General features: G+C 43.1%; 1 protein-coding gene across 4 annotated transcripts in view; it reads left to right on the plus strand.

Moving 5' to 3' along the window:
- pde4d (phosphodiesterase 4D, cAMP-specific) overlaps positions 1-19,565 on the plus strand; it is a 141,404-nt gene that overhangs the window by 69,607 nt on the left and 52,232 nt on the right. Inside the window, exon 1 of one of the 4 annotated variants that reach the window (XM_030417586.1) lies at positions 10,094-11,012. The exons of the other annotated variants lie outside the window; for them this stretch is intronic. Coding sequence (XP_030273446.1) covers positions 10,924-11,012 — 89 coding nt within the window. The 5' untranslated portion in view covers positions 10,094-10,923. Of the gene's footprint in view, positions 1-10,093; positions 11,013-19,565 lie in introns of those variants that run through there. 4 annotated transcript variants of the gene reach the window in all.

The raw sequence follows: 19,565 nt of genomic DNA on the forward strand, positions 1-19,565 counted from the left end.
TTGGGAGAGAGTTGGTTCACCATTTCATGATGAAATCCTCGAATGCACTGAACATCAGGGAGATTTATATAATATATCCGAGGGTGGAATCTTTTCCTCAGCAGTCTCTTCACTAAGGGTGAATACCTGCCTGTGACGGGGGGTCCTCCAGTGGAACTGGGGATATTTTAGCTCGCTTCCTGCCTGCTGTGTCATTTTTCCCAGAAGTCAAAGTGAGTGTTTTTTTTATCAAAAGATCCACCAGATGGTTCAAAGTTTCCCGTAAAGCTGTAGGTTTCTTCCCTTTGATCTCATCTTATACATTTTTGTGGTTAATGTTTCTCTACTTGTCTGCCTGTTGAAGCCTGTAACTACATCAAACACACCCAGATGTACAGAGTGGATTATCCATATGCTGGTGCATGCATGCAGTCCTTCGCATTTGCATGTTGTTGTTTTTTACCTCGAATTCACATATGCGAAACTGTGAAGGCACGCGGGCAGGTCGGGGCTCTAACGAGGGCTGTCTCTTCTTGATTTTACATCCGTTGGCGTTAAGAGCCATTAAGCAGAGTTTTACTTGTTTTGTTGTTGCTTCTTGTCTGCTTATGCTTCTTGGACAGAGTGCAGAGAGTCTGTGAGTCTGAAGTTGCTCTCAGCTCAGTGGAGGATGTCGTAATTGTTCATCCTGCTAACCTTAACTTGCACCAGCCTCACACAGATTTTTCACACAAATTTAACAAGATGTGCAGGGGATCTCTTCGCACATCAGCTTCCCCACACCGACTTTCTCGGAACCTTCTTTAAAACTCCATTTCTCCTCCCATCTCATCTGCAGTTGTACAACGCTGCATCTTATAAAACATTTACTGCAACTGTCTCCACTTCATGTTCCCTCCATTCTCCTTCTCTTCTTTTTCTCAGAACTTACTGTACAGAATGAATGTTTTATGTTCTTTTTTTTTTTTCTGGACTGGTCTCTTAACTTATAAGCCACCATCCACCAGCCCAGGACTTTCTATCTGGCTGACAGGTTTCATTTGGCGATGGTGAGGTGTGAATGAAAGGGGGGAGGGGGTGAAAGTTTGACTTTTAAATGTCATGAGAGCCTTGACAGCAGACACGGGTGGCGAGGCCATTTCTGTCCGCTCCTCAGCCTTTGCAACCACATCCAGCCATGATAAACATGGAGAAATGCATTCTGGTTGTGTAGGTTACAGTAATGTGAATACCAAGTGATATTCACAAATGATTGTTTTAAGCCACTAGTGAATTGTCAGTCAACATTTCGCTCCCACGCTTTCTGGCCACAAACTGCTGTTGGTTAACCATCATGCCTGGACTTATTTTAAGCCTCTCATTATCAAATCATATCACATTTCATAATTTCTTATTACCATCAACTGCTTGTTTTTTGTTATTCTATTTTTTGATTGAGTGGGTCCAATTTTCAGTGGACAGAATTACTGGATTAGGACATGAAAAGGGATGATATCTCTGTGGGATGGGACCAGCATTGGTTGTTGGACTTTTTTGGATTGGAATCTGCTCCTTAAAATCGAACGCTCACTTTTTTTCTGGGGAAACACAAGATATGATATCCGAACATTTTCAGTATTATTGGGAAATGTTCCAGTGTGTTCGAAGCTAAAAAAACTTTAAAAATGTGACACTTCACTTACTGTATTTGCAGAAAAGCTTTGTAATCACAACCACACCTCTGAGTAGGTAAGTCATTTTTGCAAGATCATTTACACAATAATAGCTGGCAGGAGTTAAAATCAGCCACACTTTAAACTGGATTATTATACAGGCTGAAATGAAATGGAAGCTTTAAATGGAAGCCAGAAGTCCATTTAGTATCTGCTGAATCTTTTATATAATGCGTCACTTTGAATTATATCACATTTGTAAAAAAAATAAAAACAGCCGTTCTTCCTCTTCAATGTTCTTTGAGGTCTGAAGAGTGACATTTTTTTATCGTGTGTTTCGTTTTGTAACTTCTGCATTCACACTGCCCCTTTTACGTGTGTTCAATCTCTGTACATGTGAACCAAAATATGAGCCCATTATGCAAGTATTTGGTAGGGTGTGTGCCGTCCGGTGGTTTCCTCCGCAGTTTGCAGACAGAATGTCACAGGCTGAGCCATTTTCAGAGTAAGATAATTTTACAGCCTACGAGCCTGCTCGTAACCTGTAATTACTTCAACAGTTTAATGTCACACAAGTCCCCCCACAGTGCTCTTTCCTACATGCTTCTCCTGCTTCATAAATCATGCCCTTTAATGTCGTTCGGGGCATATACCGACAAACATGTTAGGAAAAAGCTCTTGCAATTCATTTGACAGATTTTCTCCAAGATAGCTCATTCACATTTCTAAGTCATTCACATTTTTTCAGGTTTATCTTAAAAGCTTGAAGGAATATTTACCTTGTCTTTGTCTCTTCCTTTCTTCTTGACTTGTTTAAGATATTCTAACAGAATTCCAGCACGTTGGCATTGACTGAACTATCTGGACAACTATTGGACAGATTCCATACAATTTTGCATGCCATGCCATTTTTTTACTGACATATCTCCTATGCTTTAGTTCATGACCAAATATCTGCAAATTCCCATCAGCCTAAACTGCACTTTGTGTTTTTGTTCTTTGTGTAATTGAAAAATGTTAGCATTTGAACATGCTAACTTAACATTGTGATGATGTATTCCATTCCAGCTTCCAAGTCGGAAGTCAGAAAGGGTTCCCTGTTAGCATTTTCAACTGGAACTCCTCTTGAATTTGGATTTCTGACTTGGAGAGTCAGCTGCACCTCACTAACCCTGACCTCAGAATCCAAGATGGCTGCTTCACAAATCACCAGCTTTGAAAGCTGCAGAATATACTTGTTATTAGCACCTCTGTCTTATCTGCGTCTCATTAAGTTAGTCTTCCTGACAGTTCTGTCTGTGGACATGATATTTTGCATATACAAAGACAGAAACAACAAGAGGTCAAAGAAATAGCTAACAATCCCTGACATGGCTGGAACTGGTATTCTAACTTGTTGTACTGGAACGTCATTCCCTTCTCTGACGTCCAACTTCCAATGTAAATGGAACGCACCGCGAGCATGGTAAACATTTCTACTTAACATGTTTGCATGCTGATGTTAGTCACAACAGTACAGCCTCACAGAGCCACTAAAATGGCTGTAGAGGAAACTTGTCCATGATCATATCCCATTACAGTATTTGCTTTGTATTTGATGCCAAAATAAACGGGAGCATGTAGGTTCAGGAACCGCTACCGGACATCGTGCAGATCAGTTATGCAGATTTCTGATCCATGAAGTCTGTTTACTGCATTATCGTTTTCCTTTGTTAAAAGCCTTTCTTGGAAATTTCAATTGCAGCAATCTGGAATGGGGCATAACATCAGAAGCGCATAATTTTATTGATCATATATATTTGTATTTGACTGAGACTATACAAATTTAACTTGCATCTATGGAAAAAGCCCTACATTTGTGAAATAATTTTTCATGTGCAGTGGCAATGTTCAGCCGTCTGATAGTTTGTCTTTAATGCATGCTTTATATGCATAATACTATAAATTCCACCTTGTGACAGATGTCCCAGTGAGTTTTGACAGCCTTTAAGTTGAAAACAATCAAAAACAATTTGAAATGCATTTAGAAAACCATCATGGGAAATGGTAAATAGACACTATGAATAAAAAAGAACAATGAAAGTTGGAGAAGTTTAAGTTTCACATTAAAAGCGATGAGAAAGAAAACTGAGAGAATCCATTCATGATAACAGATTAGATACTCTACACTGAACAGGATCTTCGATCACTTCTTCTCTCATTCATTGTAACGGCAGACATGTGTTTTCCCCCGAGCCTACAGTAATTAGCGTATCACCGTCGGTCATCATCGGGTCATATCGTCCCTCGGAGGAATAACTAATCACACCCAGATAGACACTCAGTCCAGCCAGTGCTGTGATTAAGGCTCAGACCAGTCAGCCAGTGCAGGGGGGGGGGGGGGGGGAGCCAGTCGAGCACCTTGGCTACAACAGTGACACAACGTTGGTGCAATGCAGGAAAAGTCTATTTTTGGAGGGGGTTGAGCAACAGAGCCGACACCATGGCTGGGAATGGAGGTGTGGAGAGTTTCAGATTGGATGGATACAGATGTTTAGGCGGTAAGAGTGGGAGCAAACTGTAGATCTACACAACAGGCTTGCAGGGAGACAGGTAGCTGCAATAGTGAGATTGCGTATGGCAGCAGTGTACACTATTAGCAAACACTTATCTTAATCAGCACATCTGCGAGCAATATGTACCTTGTCACTTCTCTACGTCTTTAACAGCCTTTGCTTCGATAATTGCCCCCTCGGCTCGCAGGTATAAAACCACAACAGATGCAACAGGGAATTGGAGCCAAACAGTTCACATCAGATCACATGATACTAATTACACCGATGTCTGCCTGCAGAACAACACACAGAGGCCTGAAAAGAGAATTTAATAGTCTCTTTTCACGGAAGAAATTTTGACTTGGAATTTATAACATTGATGATGGCTGCATTGCATTTAGTTCCAGGGTTATTGTGCATGTTCCCTCACTGACATTGCTTTCTTGGTCACACCTGTGCTTGTCCTGCTTTGACAAGTCAAGGGGCCTATAGCCCACTAAATGCAATGTAGTATTCTAAGTCAGTTTTAACGGCATGGAGTTATATATATTTTTAGGATTTTATAATGCTCAGCAGTGCCCACGTTTCCTCTCAGCTCGCTCAATATTGTGCAAGTCAGCTGCGACCTTTGCCGAGTTTCAAAATATATTGACCACAGCATAGTTTTGATTTTGGGAGTGCAAATGGCTGTAACAGAAATTGGACCACTTTCATTCCCAGTTTATGGACGGTTTATGATGATTTAGGTGACAGTACTCACACATTTCTGTCAGTCAGGCCTCTTTTCCCCTACCTGGGAAAGAATATTTTTTTAAAATTTTGACTGTTCACTGTGGAGTGACAACAATCCTGCATCTAAGGATATTGTGATGGGGTTTTTTTCACAGCAGACATTTTGTCTTGTCGTAGCAGGAAAAGCAGAGGTGTTATTAAAAAAAAACATTAATGATGGCAGCAAAAGGTAAAGCTAAATGGACTTCAGCCTTCCTAAACATTATTAACTACATTATTAAAAACCTGCAGATCAGAAATGGTTAACCAGTCACATTCATTAATAACATGTAGACAGCCCTAATATATCAGTAAGTCCAACATCCCTAGTTCAGCAGGACTGTGTGTGTCACTGAGCAAAATAAATATCTCTGGGTTTCCTGTGGAGGTTACTAGGAAACAATTATGGGAGATATTGACTGGTGAACACTGCCCCCCCAACTAGGGTGTTCCAGTTGTCACCCAATTCCAAGATTCACCCTGCACGGGGGTGAGCTGGTAAGCTTAATTTGATGGCCTCAGCACAAAGCTCTCATTGAAATGTGCAATGCAGCATTTAATTGGTCCTATTTACACACTGATGGTAGCAGATCAAAAAGTACAATGCTGGCTATTAAAAGAACACTATTGTGAAGGTTCGCCTGCACATGTGTATTCATAGATCTGTGAGGGTTCAGTTCAGTTCAACAATTCAGTGCATTTGTTTCCATAGTACATTTATTGCCATGAACACCTTTGATGTTGTAAATTTCAACTGCTTCACTGCCTAAGAGCAGCGTGTTCACATGCCTCTTAGCTTTAAGAGAGCATTGCGTGACGGAAAACGAATCAGGAATTGGGGGGAAATTTAAAAAAAACTTCAAACATCCAAACATCCAAATAGTTATCACAAGGCACAATTCCTGTGGCACTGAATGTATTTACGGTCCATCTGATAGAGTGTGGTGTTGACTAGGCTCTTCCTTATTTACACAGCTGGCTGCTCATCTTCCCAGGACAGTGGAAGACAATATTGTCATTGCGGCAGATGTTAATCTCTTATATCGACAGTTAATCAGACCAGCCACATTCCAAGTTGACAACGAAGAGCGTGCGACATGTTGCATCCTCTTGTTTTTCACTTGTGCAGACACACCTATGGATGTCCTGACGTCAAGAGGCAAAATACCAGAACGTGCAATAAATCCTGCAGCTCTGCACGTCCTAATTAGTGCTTTATTGAAAGCAGGTGCATTGTGAAAGGTCAATCTGCAGCACATGTTAAAAAAAACACACAGAAATGTAATGTACATTTAGAGTTTGCTATTTTCTATAGGTACTTAATCAGAGTGATGAAGATTAATATAGCCAATTGGATCAGTATGAATATTGCTATGAATGAAAATAAAGTTTTTTATTTTTATATCTTTAACTTTTAACTGCCAGTATCTGTGGTTTCTCCACACTCTGTTTATCACTTGTGCTGACACGCCTCTGCAACTCTTGACGTCAAAGGGGAAAAACCAAAGCCAGCAATACATTCCTGCGTTTCCTTCTCATGTTTACAGCTAACAGGTTGATGTGTTTCCTTGTCAGCTGTCTCTCTTTTGCACTGAATTTAGCAGTATCAAAGGCAGTATTTCAGAAACAGTGTACTGTTAAAGGGCAGTCGTTACATCCTTGTTAGTGCATTGTGTATTGGCAGGTGTTCAGGAACAAATTACAGTGTTTGCTTACAGCAGTGTACACAACGTGGCATTTGCAACATGTCACATTGGATTTCGGTATTGGCACCTTAAGATAGGGAAAGTGATGTTTTCTCTGTCAATTTAATGGGATAATGAAGGTATCAGAGGGAAGAGCAGAGTTGATTGCACCAACTGTTATTGAGACCCATCCTCAACAGATGGTGCTGTAGTGGAGATTGCCTGAGGTTATGGACCATTGATATTTCAGTACGTTCCCATCTGTACCTGCTCACTGAAAAACCGCCTCGTGAAGCAGTCAAAACAGATATCACCGTTTACGATGGTGGTTTTTAACCCGAAATTCATGATGCTTTTAAACCACGGCGTCTGTCCCGCCATCTGATTAAGCAGATTTATGAATGAGGGCTGATTTAGTCTCATCCCTGGTGCACTTAGTAAACCCAAAAACACAACACTACACACTTTTAGTCATGTTTTGTGCAAACCTATTTTTTTTTTTTTTTATGGGGGAAGTGATGAGAACATCCACATCATTATTATTAATAATTCAACCCATGGTTAACTTAAGACAATATACTAGCCTAGTTTTCATCCTCTTGATAGTGAAATAACCGATTACTGTGAGACAGCTCAGTACACAGTACACAATGACTACAGCTGCTGCTTTCGTTGTAATCCTTCACGTTTTTCTAATAAATTGAGTCCCTCCCTTCTGTCCCTTGATCTGCCTTAAAATCAAAGAGTCGAAAAAAAAACAACCCCTCCATGCTCCGCTAGCGTTTTTTTTGGGCCACTTAAACATTCTTCACATTCTACAAATGGCCCTTGAAGCCTCCGTGTCCCCATTAGATGTGGGAATCTAATTACAAATATCTGATTCGAAGGGGGAATAAGTTAACCTTTGCTCAAATGCCACCGCATAACCGTCTGTGAATGGCAAGAAGGAGGACTGGGCCCAGGGCACTTCCACAGCGACACATGGAGTGATGGACAGCTGGCCTACCTCAAAGGAACAAAACGTGCGTTTGGGCCCAGTTTTCTCTCAGTCGCTAGAGATATTTGCTTTCCTTTTTGTATGTAAAGCATGTAGGATTTTTTAATACTGATATGATGATTGAACTTCACCAAATGTCCGTGCTGCTGTGGTTTTAATTTGTTCACTGCTAAATGTGGCGGAGCAATGTGAGCATTGATACACAACGCAGTTCTTTTATTGATTTTCCTCTTGCCAAACAGTGCTGCTGGGGTTTTATGACCTGAGGAGTTACATCATGTCTGTTTTTGTTTTGCAAAACACCCAGGGCTACAGCAGTCATGCCACTGGCGGGCCGTGCTGTTGGACCAGCTCTGTTACGTGACTGTAACGGTTGTTCTGCCGGTGTTCTCTGGACATCGATCTGCAGATAAATGAAGAACAGTACTTTGCCAAATGTCAGTACACGTGAAATCGATATGTACTAGTTGTGCTGCGTAATCCGGTCTCCTTCCCCCCCCAGATCCTCGGCTACAGAGAGAGCCATCTTGGACCGCTAACGTAATGGAAACGGCCTGCTGATTCAAATACAATGTGATGTTTTGTAGCTAGAGAATAGATTGTTCTGCTCACAAGTCGGGGTCGCACGTGATGATGGGTTCATACTTTGCCAGTACTTTATGGCGGTAATATGTTATTGTGTCAGCTTTCTGTCAGGCACATATTGTTGTTTCAAGGCTGTGTCACTGCAGCAGCGCTGAAGTGATGAAACGCCTCGCCATTTCCCTTCTTGTTCGAAAAGATGCTGGCATGTGCATCCGCTTCAGCCCCCTACCCCTTCTCTAAATCTGTGTTTTTATCTATTTTCGCCTTTTCTATTTATTTGTGTTTTTGCCTTTACGCTCCGTATTTTTGCCTTCTCTCTCCACCAGTATTGCTCTTTCGGGTTGCAGGATAAGTCGTGACAGCTCACCAGTGTCGAGTAGAGCAGGGGCCAACAGCCCCCAAAGCAGGGACTGAGATTATGCAACACTGCTCACATGCAGACACATACACACGAGGACATACAGAGTATATTCTATTATTAGAGTGCTCCCATTTGTACGTGAGCTGTCTGCCTTGTTTTTAAGAGTAAATCTCAGAGACAGATGGAGAGGTTTTTTTCTGTGTGCATAATGAATAACAGGTGCTTTGTAGCTTCTTCCTTGTTTAACCTTCAAAGTGTCTTAAATTGAATTTTTGTCTCCCCGTTGCTGCCTAAACTGTCAACCCTCTCCGCGCAGAAACTACCCACAGCCCCCCAGAGAGCTGCATTTATGTCTTCATTTTCCTGTGAGCGGATTCCTCAGCATTCAGCGCTCCTCCACCCTATTTAAAAGCGGCTGCTGTGGCTGAAGGTGCAGGCTCACAGAGGCTGTGAGGTGGTTTGACTTTTGGCAGGAGTTGAGAGGCTACTGACGTGTGTGTTGGGCAGGATGTGTGTAAGAAGCAGCGCTGGATCCTGTTTTTCAGACCGCAGCAACTGGAGCTCAGCCACAGCTATGGCTTTTAATGCAAAACACACACACACAGACACAACCTTAGTGCGCTAACCCCAGCCTCGACTCATAACTTCCGTGCCAACACCACTTGCACACATATGTGCGAACGACAGTGGGCACGCAAAGCCACTCTTACAAATGCCTGCAAATGCAGCTGTAACAGACAGACATGTACTGTGAATACCAATGAATTTGATGAATCGTAGATTTGCTGTGATTTAACACGTTAAATTCAGCCGATGTAAAAGATGGTGGGACATTTACTCTCTACGATTGCTGTTTGGCTTATAGGCGGCATCACGCACTGTATCTGGAGCGCCAAAGCAGCTGGTGTGAGAACAGAGGAATGCATTCTACTGCAGTAAGGGCAATGACATCCTGTATAACAAGTTTCTTGAAACAAACATGCCTTGAGAGGCCCCCCAGCACGCTTCCACAGTAACGCACGCACAAATTGTATGTCACACAAACGCACGCTCGTGCAGGAAAATAAGATGGCATTTGTTGTGCGGTCTGAAATTTCATGGTTCACTGGCGTGCATGCAGACACTAGAGACAGACAGAGGCTGTGCTTAGAGTGGCAAAAACAGAAAACAGTGTGACGGGGCAACAGCAGCGCTTGCGTTGTTATGACGAAGGAGGGCTGTAGTAGACACAAATACACATTACCTAAGAAAAGAAAGGCAGAGCGGATGATGGATTTAAGTGGAGGAAATGAGGGGAATTACTTCTGTCAACACTTTGCCCATATGACTTTTTACAGTAGAGGCTTTCGGCATGAGTATACGCTGTCCTGTGCAGACTTGTTCCTCTCTGAATGAAGGAGAGCAGCATGTGGTAAGAGGATCAATAGGTTTAGCTGACTGGATACTGAAGGAGCAGGCACACCCCTTACACAGGGTCAGGACATCCCACTGACTGGAGCAAGGAAGGAGGCGGAGGGAGGGGGAGAGAGACGAGCGAGAGCGAGACAGACGGAGAGAGGGGGAGATTCTGAAGAGAAGCGTCACTGTTTTGTTTTGTTTTTTTTCTCCCCATTTCCTCACTTCCCTCCCTAGGAGGTTGCGAAAGGGACGAACAGAGAGCGAGACGCAGAGCACGAGAAACAAAACGGGCAAAGCTGAAGGGATGAAAGCGAATGTGAGAGTCTGAGCGACTCTGTGTGTAACATGCTCTGTCATGCTGGTGTGACTACCGCTGCCTCTCCGACCGGCATCGTTGGCTGTCAGGAAAAGGAATGTTTTCCGGAGGAATGAGTCCCTGAACCGGTTCACCATGTGGATGTGGGACAGTAATTTCCAAACCTTTGCAGGAAGAATCCCACGGAAAAAAGAGCAGCGGCCGGAGAGCCTAGCTGGCGGGTGGCCGCCTGTGAGCTTGTACTGCTGAGACTCCCCTACTTAAAGACAGAGTTCACACTAGGCTGAAGTGTGCTTCCAGTTCATGTTTCTTTTTTACTGTATCACTTTATTTCAACAATGGAACTCAGTGGATTTTATACATATATGTAGTTTGATTTTTGAGATTGCCTTGTTGGATGTAAGACAGCCATTTTTTGCAGTGATGCATTAGGACCAAACCAGTGAGGTCGAAAGTTGAGAAAGGGCTCTTTACTGGGAGACTGGTCTGGATGGGTGCATCACACCAGTGGACTGCAGTATGGGACACTACATCTTGTGCTGGGGCCTGTGGATACACTGGGACAGCACCTGCAGATAGATAGCTAGTTAGTTAGAGGGTGAAAGGTTATCAGGGAGGGGGATCAGTGCTGAACACATCCTCGTTATGAAGCCTGGACAATGTCCAGGTGTTCCCACTGACAGATCCATGATGCACCTCAGCCATTTCCCTTTTAGAAGGCACTCCTGGATATGGTGAGTATTGGTGAAGATGCATGTCAATTTGTTTACTTTTAAAGAATGTATTTGTCTTTTCCTTGGGTTTACACACTCAAGGATTATGGTTAAGAGTTATTTTTTGATACATGAAATGGGCGCCTGTGTTGTTTGTGTGGTACGGTAGGAACTCCCTTTAGGTTAGCCTAGCCTATCCCAGCCCAGCGTATGTTTTCCCCCCCCAGCTCAGCTCAGATGTATTCAGGGGAATTTATTGTTAAATGGGCCAGACATTTCCTGTCATTTTCTCCCACACTAAATGCGCAAGTCGATCCACAAAACGGGAGGGCCGGTCAGAAATAGCAGGCACACTGAACCGAGGTATTGTGCTGTAGCGCTGAGATGGAGACTAGCTGGAAAAACCATCTTGACAAAAGTGCTGCTTTGCCGGGGTTTCTCTGCCATCTTGTTTTGATTAGTCATTCTTAGGTTGGGTATCTTATGGGAATTGTTGTCTCCCAGCTACATTATAAACTGGGAGGGACACAGAAGAGTCAGTGATGTCATCACAGTGGACCGTTGGGATATGAACAATGCTCGTATTTCCAACGTGTTTTTTTTCCCAGTGATTTGAGCTTTTCATGCTAATCAGGCAAAAGATGACAGCGGATGTTTATATTGCCGTTTATCACAACTGTTTGTTGTCTTGTATCGTTCTTTGTTGTGCGACAGTACACATACCACACTAGCCACATTACACATGACGGTCTCAACCACATTCCTTGTACTTTTTCAGTCACAATAGGCTTTGGGCCTCTGGGTGTTCTGCGTGCTTTGTTTTAAAGCTAAGCACAGATACCATGTGCACATCGAATTTCATCCTTTCCTCCATAGTTTCCCTCCCATTTATCCTGGTGGATGATGCATGTAAAGGTTGGAGGATGTGGAAGGTGAGCACCGCAATCGGTTGTCAATGCAATCTACAGTATCGGGGCCCAAATTGTGCTCATCAGTAGCAGCCACTGATTCAGCTGTTACATCAGCTTTCGTTGCAGAGGATCAGATGTGCCCTGATCGGGCCATTTAATAGGTCTGAGTGTTGAATTCAACATCATTTAATAAGGTGAGTTAGATTTTTGACTGGAATGAATAGAGGGACATTAACTGACCTTTCAAGCAGAGGCAGTGAAAGGGAGCCGTGGAGAAGTAAATGGAGCACAGTGGAATAAATGCGGGGAAACAGATGAACTCTGTGCAGACGTCAAGGCGCACAAGAAAGACACACATGAGCGTGTCCACCCAGCTTACTCATGTACACAGGCGTACACAAAAGAAAAAGGCCGGCCTTTCAATCATGCACAGTCGGACTGTATAAACATAAACTCAGTTGCAGGCGGAGGTAGTGGAAAGTTCAGAGGAGCGAGGTTGTAGTTGGTGAATTTGTATCAGCAGACAACACCCTTTATGCTTCAAAGTTGCGCCGAGTATCTGTTTTATCAATCAGTCAAACTCTATTTATACAGCAAGAGTCATACATCCAAAGCACCTCCAAGTGCTGACGAGAAAAAAAGTGAGAGAGCATAAGCTTAAAGCTGCTGTCAGCCTTGTCATCATTTTAGCTGACTTCCTGTCCGTTTTGCAGTTAGCAGTTCCCTCCCTCCTCTCTACATCACCATACTTGCTCTACGCCATTCTTTTTTTCAAGGCGGCTCTCTTGGCCTCTTTCTTTTCCTCAAGTGTTTATCATTGTTCTGCCTGTCTGCTAGTGTAATCCGTCAATGAGAGCGCTGGAACTGGTAGCCGTCTCTGTTCCACCTTTGCCCGTGTAGGTAGCAGTGCCTGTCCGTCTCCCTGATTTGACAGGACTGCCTTTTGATCTTCTTCCCAATCCTGATTGGATAAAGGGGAGAGGAGAGACATGGGTTACTGACCGAACACTGTTGGAATAAAGAGCTATTTAACTCTTCCAGTATCACTTACAGGAGCCTTAAATGGCCTCGCAGTGGGTCTTAGACCAGTTGGTACTGTAGGGACAACTTAAAAATAGCTACTTAGGGACTTGAGGGATTTAGTGGGTAGATAACCTGAAATCATATCAGGTAAGCTGTCAGGACCAAGACCATGTAGTCATTCGTAGTAGGGTGTGGACCCATATGGCTTTTTCAGGGCTGATATCGATTACTAGAAATCAAGGTTAGGAGGTTAGGTTTAGGTACTTCACTTGAGTATTTCCATTTTTTTTTTTTTGCCACTCTATACTTCCTCTGCGCAATTTATTTGATACATTTAGTCACTCCTCACTTTGCAGATTCAGATAATTCATTGTTTATAGGCTATTGAATACGATATTGTTGTGGACTGGTCACTGTGTGAGAGGATGCTGCATCAGAGCTAATGTAGCACATTTTCAAATTAGTTTATTGTATCGGAAATTTCACAGAAAAATCGCAGATAGGACAACAACAAAAACGGTGAATATCGGGCCTGACAGTTGGCCATACCGATAATTGACCTATCTCCAAGTTGTGGACCAGTAAAAGAATCTTGGCACTATCTTCTGATGGGATCATACTAGCTTGCAAAGCCCATTAACATAAGATAAGATAAAATAAGATAAGATAAGATGTTGCTTTATTGATCCCCCTTCTGAGAAATTTGCAGGTTACACAGCAAGTACAGAGGGAAACGTTCATGACTAGTGATTGCTGCATTATTACATGAGACCACACCTGTGGACGGACTCAATGCAACTGTTTTAGTGTTTTACAGTGAAATAATGGTGTGTAACCTGGATTCAGGTTACTCTCCTGTCGCCATAAACTCAATTCATAATCCCTGTATAGTAAATGCAAATGCAATCACAAATATCATAACAGCAGTAAAGAGCGAGCGAGCGAGCGAGAGTTACTCTAAACACGCATTTGCTTCGATAGTCTTCCCTTGTTGCTGTAATTCCTTTATTAATTTGAAATCTGACTAAGATGTGATTCACGGCCGGCGCGGGTCTATTGTGTTTGCTGAATTGGATGGATGTAGCGCATCTAGTGACAGTGTTGCGACAACAATTCAGGCCTGTCATGGCTGTCAGAGTTGAGCATTAGTCTCTGAAAATGGGAGATGAGCCTGTCAGACTCCATTTAAACCCCAGGCAAGGATTTTTTCTTTTTTCTCTCTCTCGCTCTCTCTTTCTCTTCACAGTAAAGCTATGCACCATAGTGGTGTATGCCAGCGTGTACCAGTCCAGAGGAGCTTTCAGGATGATCTTTATTATTCATTGTACGTTGATAATGGACCGGTCCCCCTGCCTTCCGTGTAACGCACAAGCAGAGTAGCACTGAGGGAGCAGATCTTATAAAGACTACACAAAGATGGATCTGGGTACTGTGTCGCAAACGTACATATACTGTCCTCATGTTGTATTTATTTGGGCTCGTAAATTCCACATCCATCGCACGGTGTATTAAGGAGCATGACTGGCAAATGCTCTCTTTCTCTTTCAGCGGGCATTATAGGTTATTGTTACAGTCAGCATCTTTATCGACCTATGCTTCCAGCCTGCATACATAATCGCGACTGCACGGAGACTCTCAGGGGTGATGCAATAATTGACACACCGTTTCCTCCTGTGTTTTTAAACGTGCACGGTGTCTCCTTCAGCGGCGTTATGAATAAGCCGAGATGAATGATTGTATAAACTTCATTAAAGTCTAACCAGAAAAGGAATGAAAAGTGTGTGTAGTAATCCAATTAAGTGAATCCAGCGCCTCAGAGACCAGGAGGGAAGAGGAAAGATGAGGCTATATTTAGAAAATGGGGATTGGAGATGCATTACTGCATCACTTCTCTCTCCCTCTCGCTACTAAATGTTAGAGGGTGTGTGTGTACGCAGAGGATAATAAACTGTTTAAACGTGTCATTTCGCTGTGCTTTTCTCAGCTTTTTTTTTCTCGGGCTAAGGTGTTAAAGCACATCAGGTTTCGCTCTCGTAACCTTCCTTTGCTCTTTCGCGGCGGCCCCAGCGGGGACCTACCTCAGATGTAGCACACTTTGTCAGTAAGATAACAAGACACAAGGCATTGTTATCTAATTTCTTTGAGGCTTTCTCCCTGCTGCACACTGTCGTTGATTCCAGTGCTGGCGGGTCAATCTCAGCCAAACTTTAGATTACTTTCTATCACTTCATGTTGTTGGGACTGAGGCGAGGCTTTTAAAATGGGCTTTTTGGTGGGAGCAGAGACCCGCTGTCAGTTTTGAGGAGACAGAGTCATCACTCACCGTTGTCCCGGAGGACCACCGGGCGCCGAGTTTGTGTGTATGTGTGGAATACACAGCCACAGCTCACCTGCAGCATCAATCTCTGCCGGCCCACTGTACGGGGCAATGCTGATGTACTCTGCCTTATTAAGGGTTGCTCTCCACTCACTCCCCCTGATAGGACCACACAGTCTAACACTCCTCTCTTCTTCACACCTTTCCTTCGGCTGCATTCTCCCTCAGAGGCCAGGCTGTTGTGTGTGAAGAAAGACTGCGAGCGGAGACGAAAAAGCATTTTGAAGACACGTAATTCTTTATTTCACCTCCTCCACCGAGTACAGCATTTTATCGGTTTCACTTTCTTGTGTTTTTTTTACTGTTGCTGGTCTTTTCAAGCTTTTTTCGCAAAGACGCAGCTTCCTGTTGTGGCTGCAAATGAAGCTGACACAGTGAACAGTTGGGTAAATCTGGCACTTTTAAGGGTACAGACAGTATTGCGTCAAACTGCATAATACCAATTTACAATAACTCAAATGGTGTGAAAATTTGATACCTCATAGCACATCTTTAAAGCAGTTCGTCCAACAGCTTCCAGGTCTAATTCAAATGTTACAGGGTTTGGCGTCTTATATTCCACAAGTGATCTTACATTTTTGTTAATGCAGACAGAGTCAAGCACTGAAAAAAGTAACTGAATTCTGTGAGTAGCTGTGAGTTCTAAAACCGAAACAATGAACTAAAAGACTTGGAGAGGAACTACTTGATATTTCACACCATTTGACCTTTTAGTTTAACTTTTTCAATTAGACCTAAGCTCTAATTCAAAGGGATTGCTAGCTGCAGCGTTCACCACTCTGTGAATTCAGCCAAACATCTGGGCGTCTGTGTGAGAACTCGGTCTGACCGCAAGATCGATGACTAATCTTAAGCAGTTCTGGCAGATCTTGTGACACACCTGGAATGAGACATGACTGATCGCTGTCTCACTCAAGAGTTTCAGTTTCACTCGATGTTGAAGACTGGTCTACAGGGTGTGAATAAACGCTTTGACGGTGTGAATTAGCTGGAATCTGTTGTTACCCCAGCTTTCCCACGAGGCAGCGTCGGTGTCAAATTGATTATGAAGTCACTTAAAGCATGGCAGGCGTGTTCTAACTGCTATCTGCATACGTGGCACTGCTGCTGACACTGTTTCGTCTTGTTTTTTCTATGTATTTGCATCACGGCCTCTTTCGAGCTGCCTAAATGATCAGGTTATTATTTCACGGGACATCTTGCTGCCGATGTGCATCCGTCCGAGCACACAAACTGAGCCCGCCAGTGTCAGCGGCAGTCTCATCTGGGCCGTTCCCTTGCTTCATCCGATTTCTCTTTCACACGTCGCCGCTCTTGGATGTCTTATTGTGTTATTCTGCCACTTATTTACAGTTGATCCTCTTTCCCTCCCTTCGTCTGTGTGTTCTACAGAAACACCTCGTGTGTATTTTGAACACACCCACGCACACACGCGCACCTTCCAGAACACCAAACATACCCCTCAGGTCAGATGAGATGCGGTGCAAAATGAGCAAAATCTCCAGACAGTGTGGTCATTAGTCATTAGTGTGTCTCGGAGCCAAAAACACACTTTCACATTGGCAGACAACAATAGGCTAGCACAGTTCAGATCTATTAGCATCACTAAAATAATTGACCATATGATATTTTTTTGCTCTCACCCAGACAAATAAGAAATGAGTCAACCTTGGTGCATAGCTGCCAATTTATCTAATGGGCAGCTTTCCGCATTTTAAGAAGATGTTGTAGCTCATTTTATAATAAAGATGATAATACCGTTTCATTTGTGCCTTTGCATTGATGTTTTGGCTTGTAAACAAATGTGGACAAACAAATTTCCCCGTCTGCAGGACATTAAAGGATTTCTGATTCTGATTCTGAAGAACAGAAATAAAAGGCTTTCATTATACATACAGAACATACAAGAGCCACGATGCTGAAAAGCCCAGAGGCACTGCCCTGACATCACATTCGTTTTAAATATCCATTTCATTTCAATTTTATTCATCCCGGCCTGCGCTGTCGCTCGCTGCTGTCCACACAGCAGCCGCCAGATAGGGGCATTCAATCTTGTGTTCATCTCCGGGACACAGGCAAGAAGATGGACAGATCAATAAGAGTACAGCATGGCAGCCAGACATATTGGAGGCGGGTGGGGGGGATGCTTACATGAAGTCACCGTAAATCACAAATAGAAATGTTACAAGCTAAAGCTCCGGCTAAAGAGAGCTGGGACTGCCCCATGCAAATGCAACACTGGGAATGAAGAAAAGCCAAATTGTAATAAATGTGTATTTTGCTTCAGCACATGTGGTTCAGCTTTTTGCCTGTTTTTGAATGACTGTGGTAGTGGTGTTTGACAGAAAATCGGTTTGACCGTGAAAATAAATCATGAGGATATTGTCTTGTGACCAGTAGTGCTGAAATGATCAATCCAAAAAACACATTTCAGTGTCCCTCATGTTTGGATTTGGTTATTTTTTTCTTCTCATCTTTGGTTTTGGTCTGTTGACTGAACAAAACATGAGATCTGAAGATATCCCACTGGGGATTAAGCCATAATGAACACTGGAAAAAGCTCAGTAGAGCCTCCACCAAGGCCCAACAGTTGTTCTCACCCATAGATACCAGCGCATGAAGATCTTTGCATATTTCCATGCCATTTTAATGGGGAAGGGGGAAAATCTCACAATGTTAAAGAACGTGACAAAAAAAAAATTGAGGATCTCTACCAAAAATTAATGGGGTCTATTCTGGTCCAAGACCCACCCCCCGTCTGAGTTTCATGGAAATCCTTTCAGTAGTTTTTGTGTAATCCTCCTGAGAAACCAACCAACAAATGGACATGGGTGAAAATGTAACTTCCGTCACACCCCATTTACACCTGGTATGATAATGCAATCTGTATCTGGATCATAATATCCAGATAAGGAGAATTGCATGTTAATCGAAGATGACATGACGTCAGAGGAATGTGGTCAGATCTGCCTGACCATATCCGGAGCTGCTCTGGCTTGAATCGTGTTCAGATATTAGATATATAGAAACATAATCCGTACAATGTGCTAGCATAGCTACACACACTTCTACGTCTATTCTGTGCCATGACAGCACCAAACGTTTTCCAACAGAGCTGCATGATGGAGGCTGTATGGCTGGGAAATTAATGAGACACAGTAAGAAATAAGTGTGAAAGAATAGTGTCAGTGGCACTTATCCGTGCAGCAGATCTGTTGTTGACATGGCGTTTAATTTATCTAGTCACGGAGTAGCCTACATGCTGGTTCTACAACACACTGAGAGTGAAAAGTGGCACAATAGTTTAATTAAGGACTCACCTCAAGTATTACATTTTCAAGAGGGAGCAAATACTTAGGAAACAGCAGCGTTTCTTGAAGTTTCAAAAACCTTAACTCAACAACAAGGGAGTCTGTGGCTGATTAGCTGCCACCTGAAATTAGTCACATTGTGTTTTGTTGGACAGAAATCTGAACCCAATGAGCATAACCAGAAAGGATTAACAACTGGTGTAATACGTGTAAAAAAAAATTGGATCACTTATTGTCGGGATCACGTAAATGGATACAGATCCCATTTGTAAGTGGGGGTTAGTTGCATCCCCGATGACGTCCAGAATACTGTGTCGGTGTCCTTTCACCTTTTACAGTACACACAATTGTTGATACAAACTGGGATCAAAGCGTCTTTCCTATGTTCCTGACATTCAAATGTCAGTGCTGATTCAGTGGCAAAAAAACAAAGAAATTTGGAAATATGATCACTTAGTCCTTGGTGAGTTGGAGTGCCACCGAGCAGCTGTGTACGTCACTATTTGACCCAAACAAAACCTGCGGTGAGCCAACAGATGTTATCATGCCCAGGCCCTTTCCTGCAGGAACAAAGCGGCTCTCTGAGAGCAGCTTGTTATAAACTCCCACCACCGCTAAAAAACAAACAGTTGTAATGAAACAAAAAGATGTGGAGAATAGTGTTTCAAAGAAAACAGTGCTGAGCCCTAGCCCTGGGGTGTTCTTCAAGACACACTGAGGCTGAAGGGTATATGCGTCACTGCTCGCTCTCTGTCTGGGTGTGTGTGTGTTTGGAGGTTGGGGGGGGGGAGGGTCATCTGGCATTCATTTCTTGGCTGTGAGAGACGGCAATTTAACGGGTAATCCCTCTTCAGATTTTTCAATTTCCAAACGTGTGTTGACTTGTCCAAGAAAGTTACGCTCATTCTCATTACGTGTCAGACTCTGTCAGCTGACAGTTCAACCACCTCTC

The sequence above is a fragment of the Sparus aurata genome, chromosome 5 (genome assembly GCF_900880675.1).
Source record: "Sparus aurata chromosome 5, fSpaAur1.1, whole genome shotgun sequence".
NCBI lineage: Eukaryota > Metazoa > Chordata > Actinopteri > Spariformes > Sparidae > Sparus > Sparus aurata.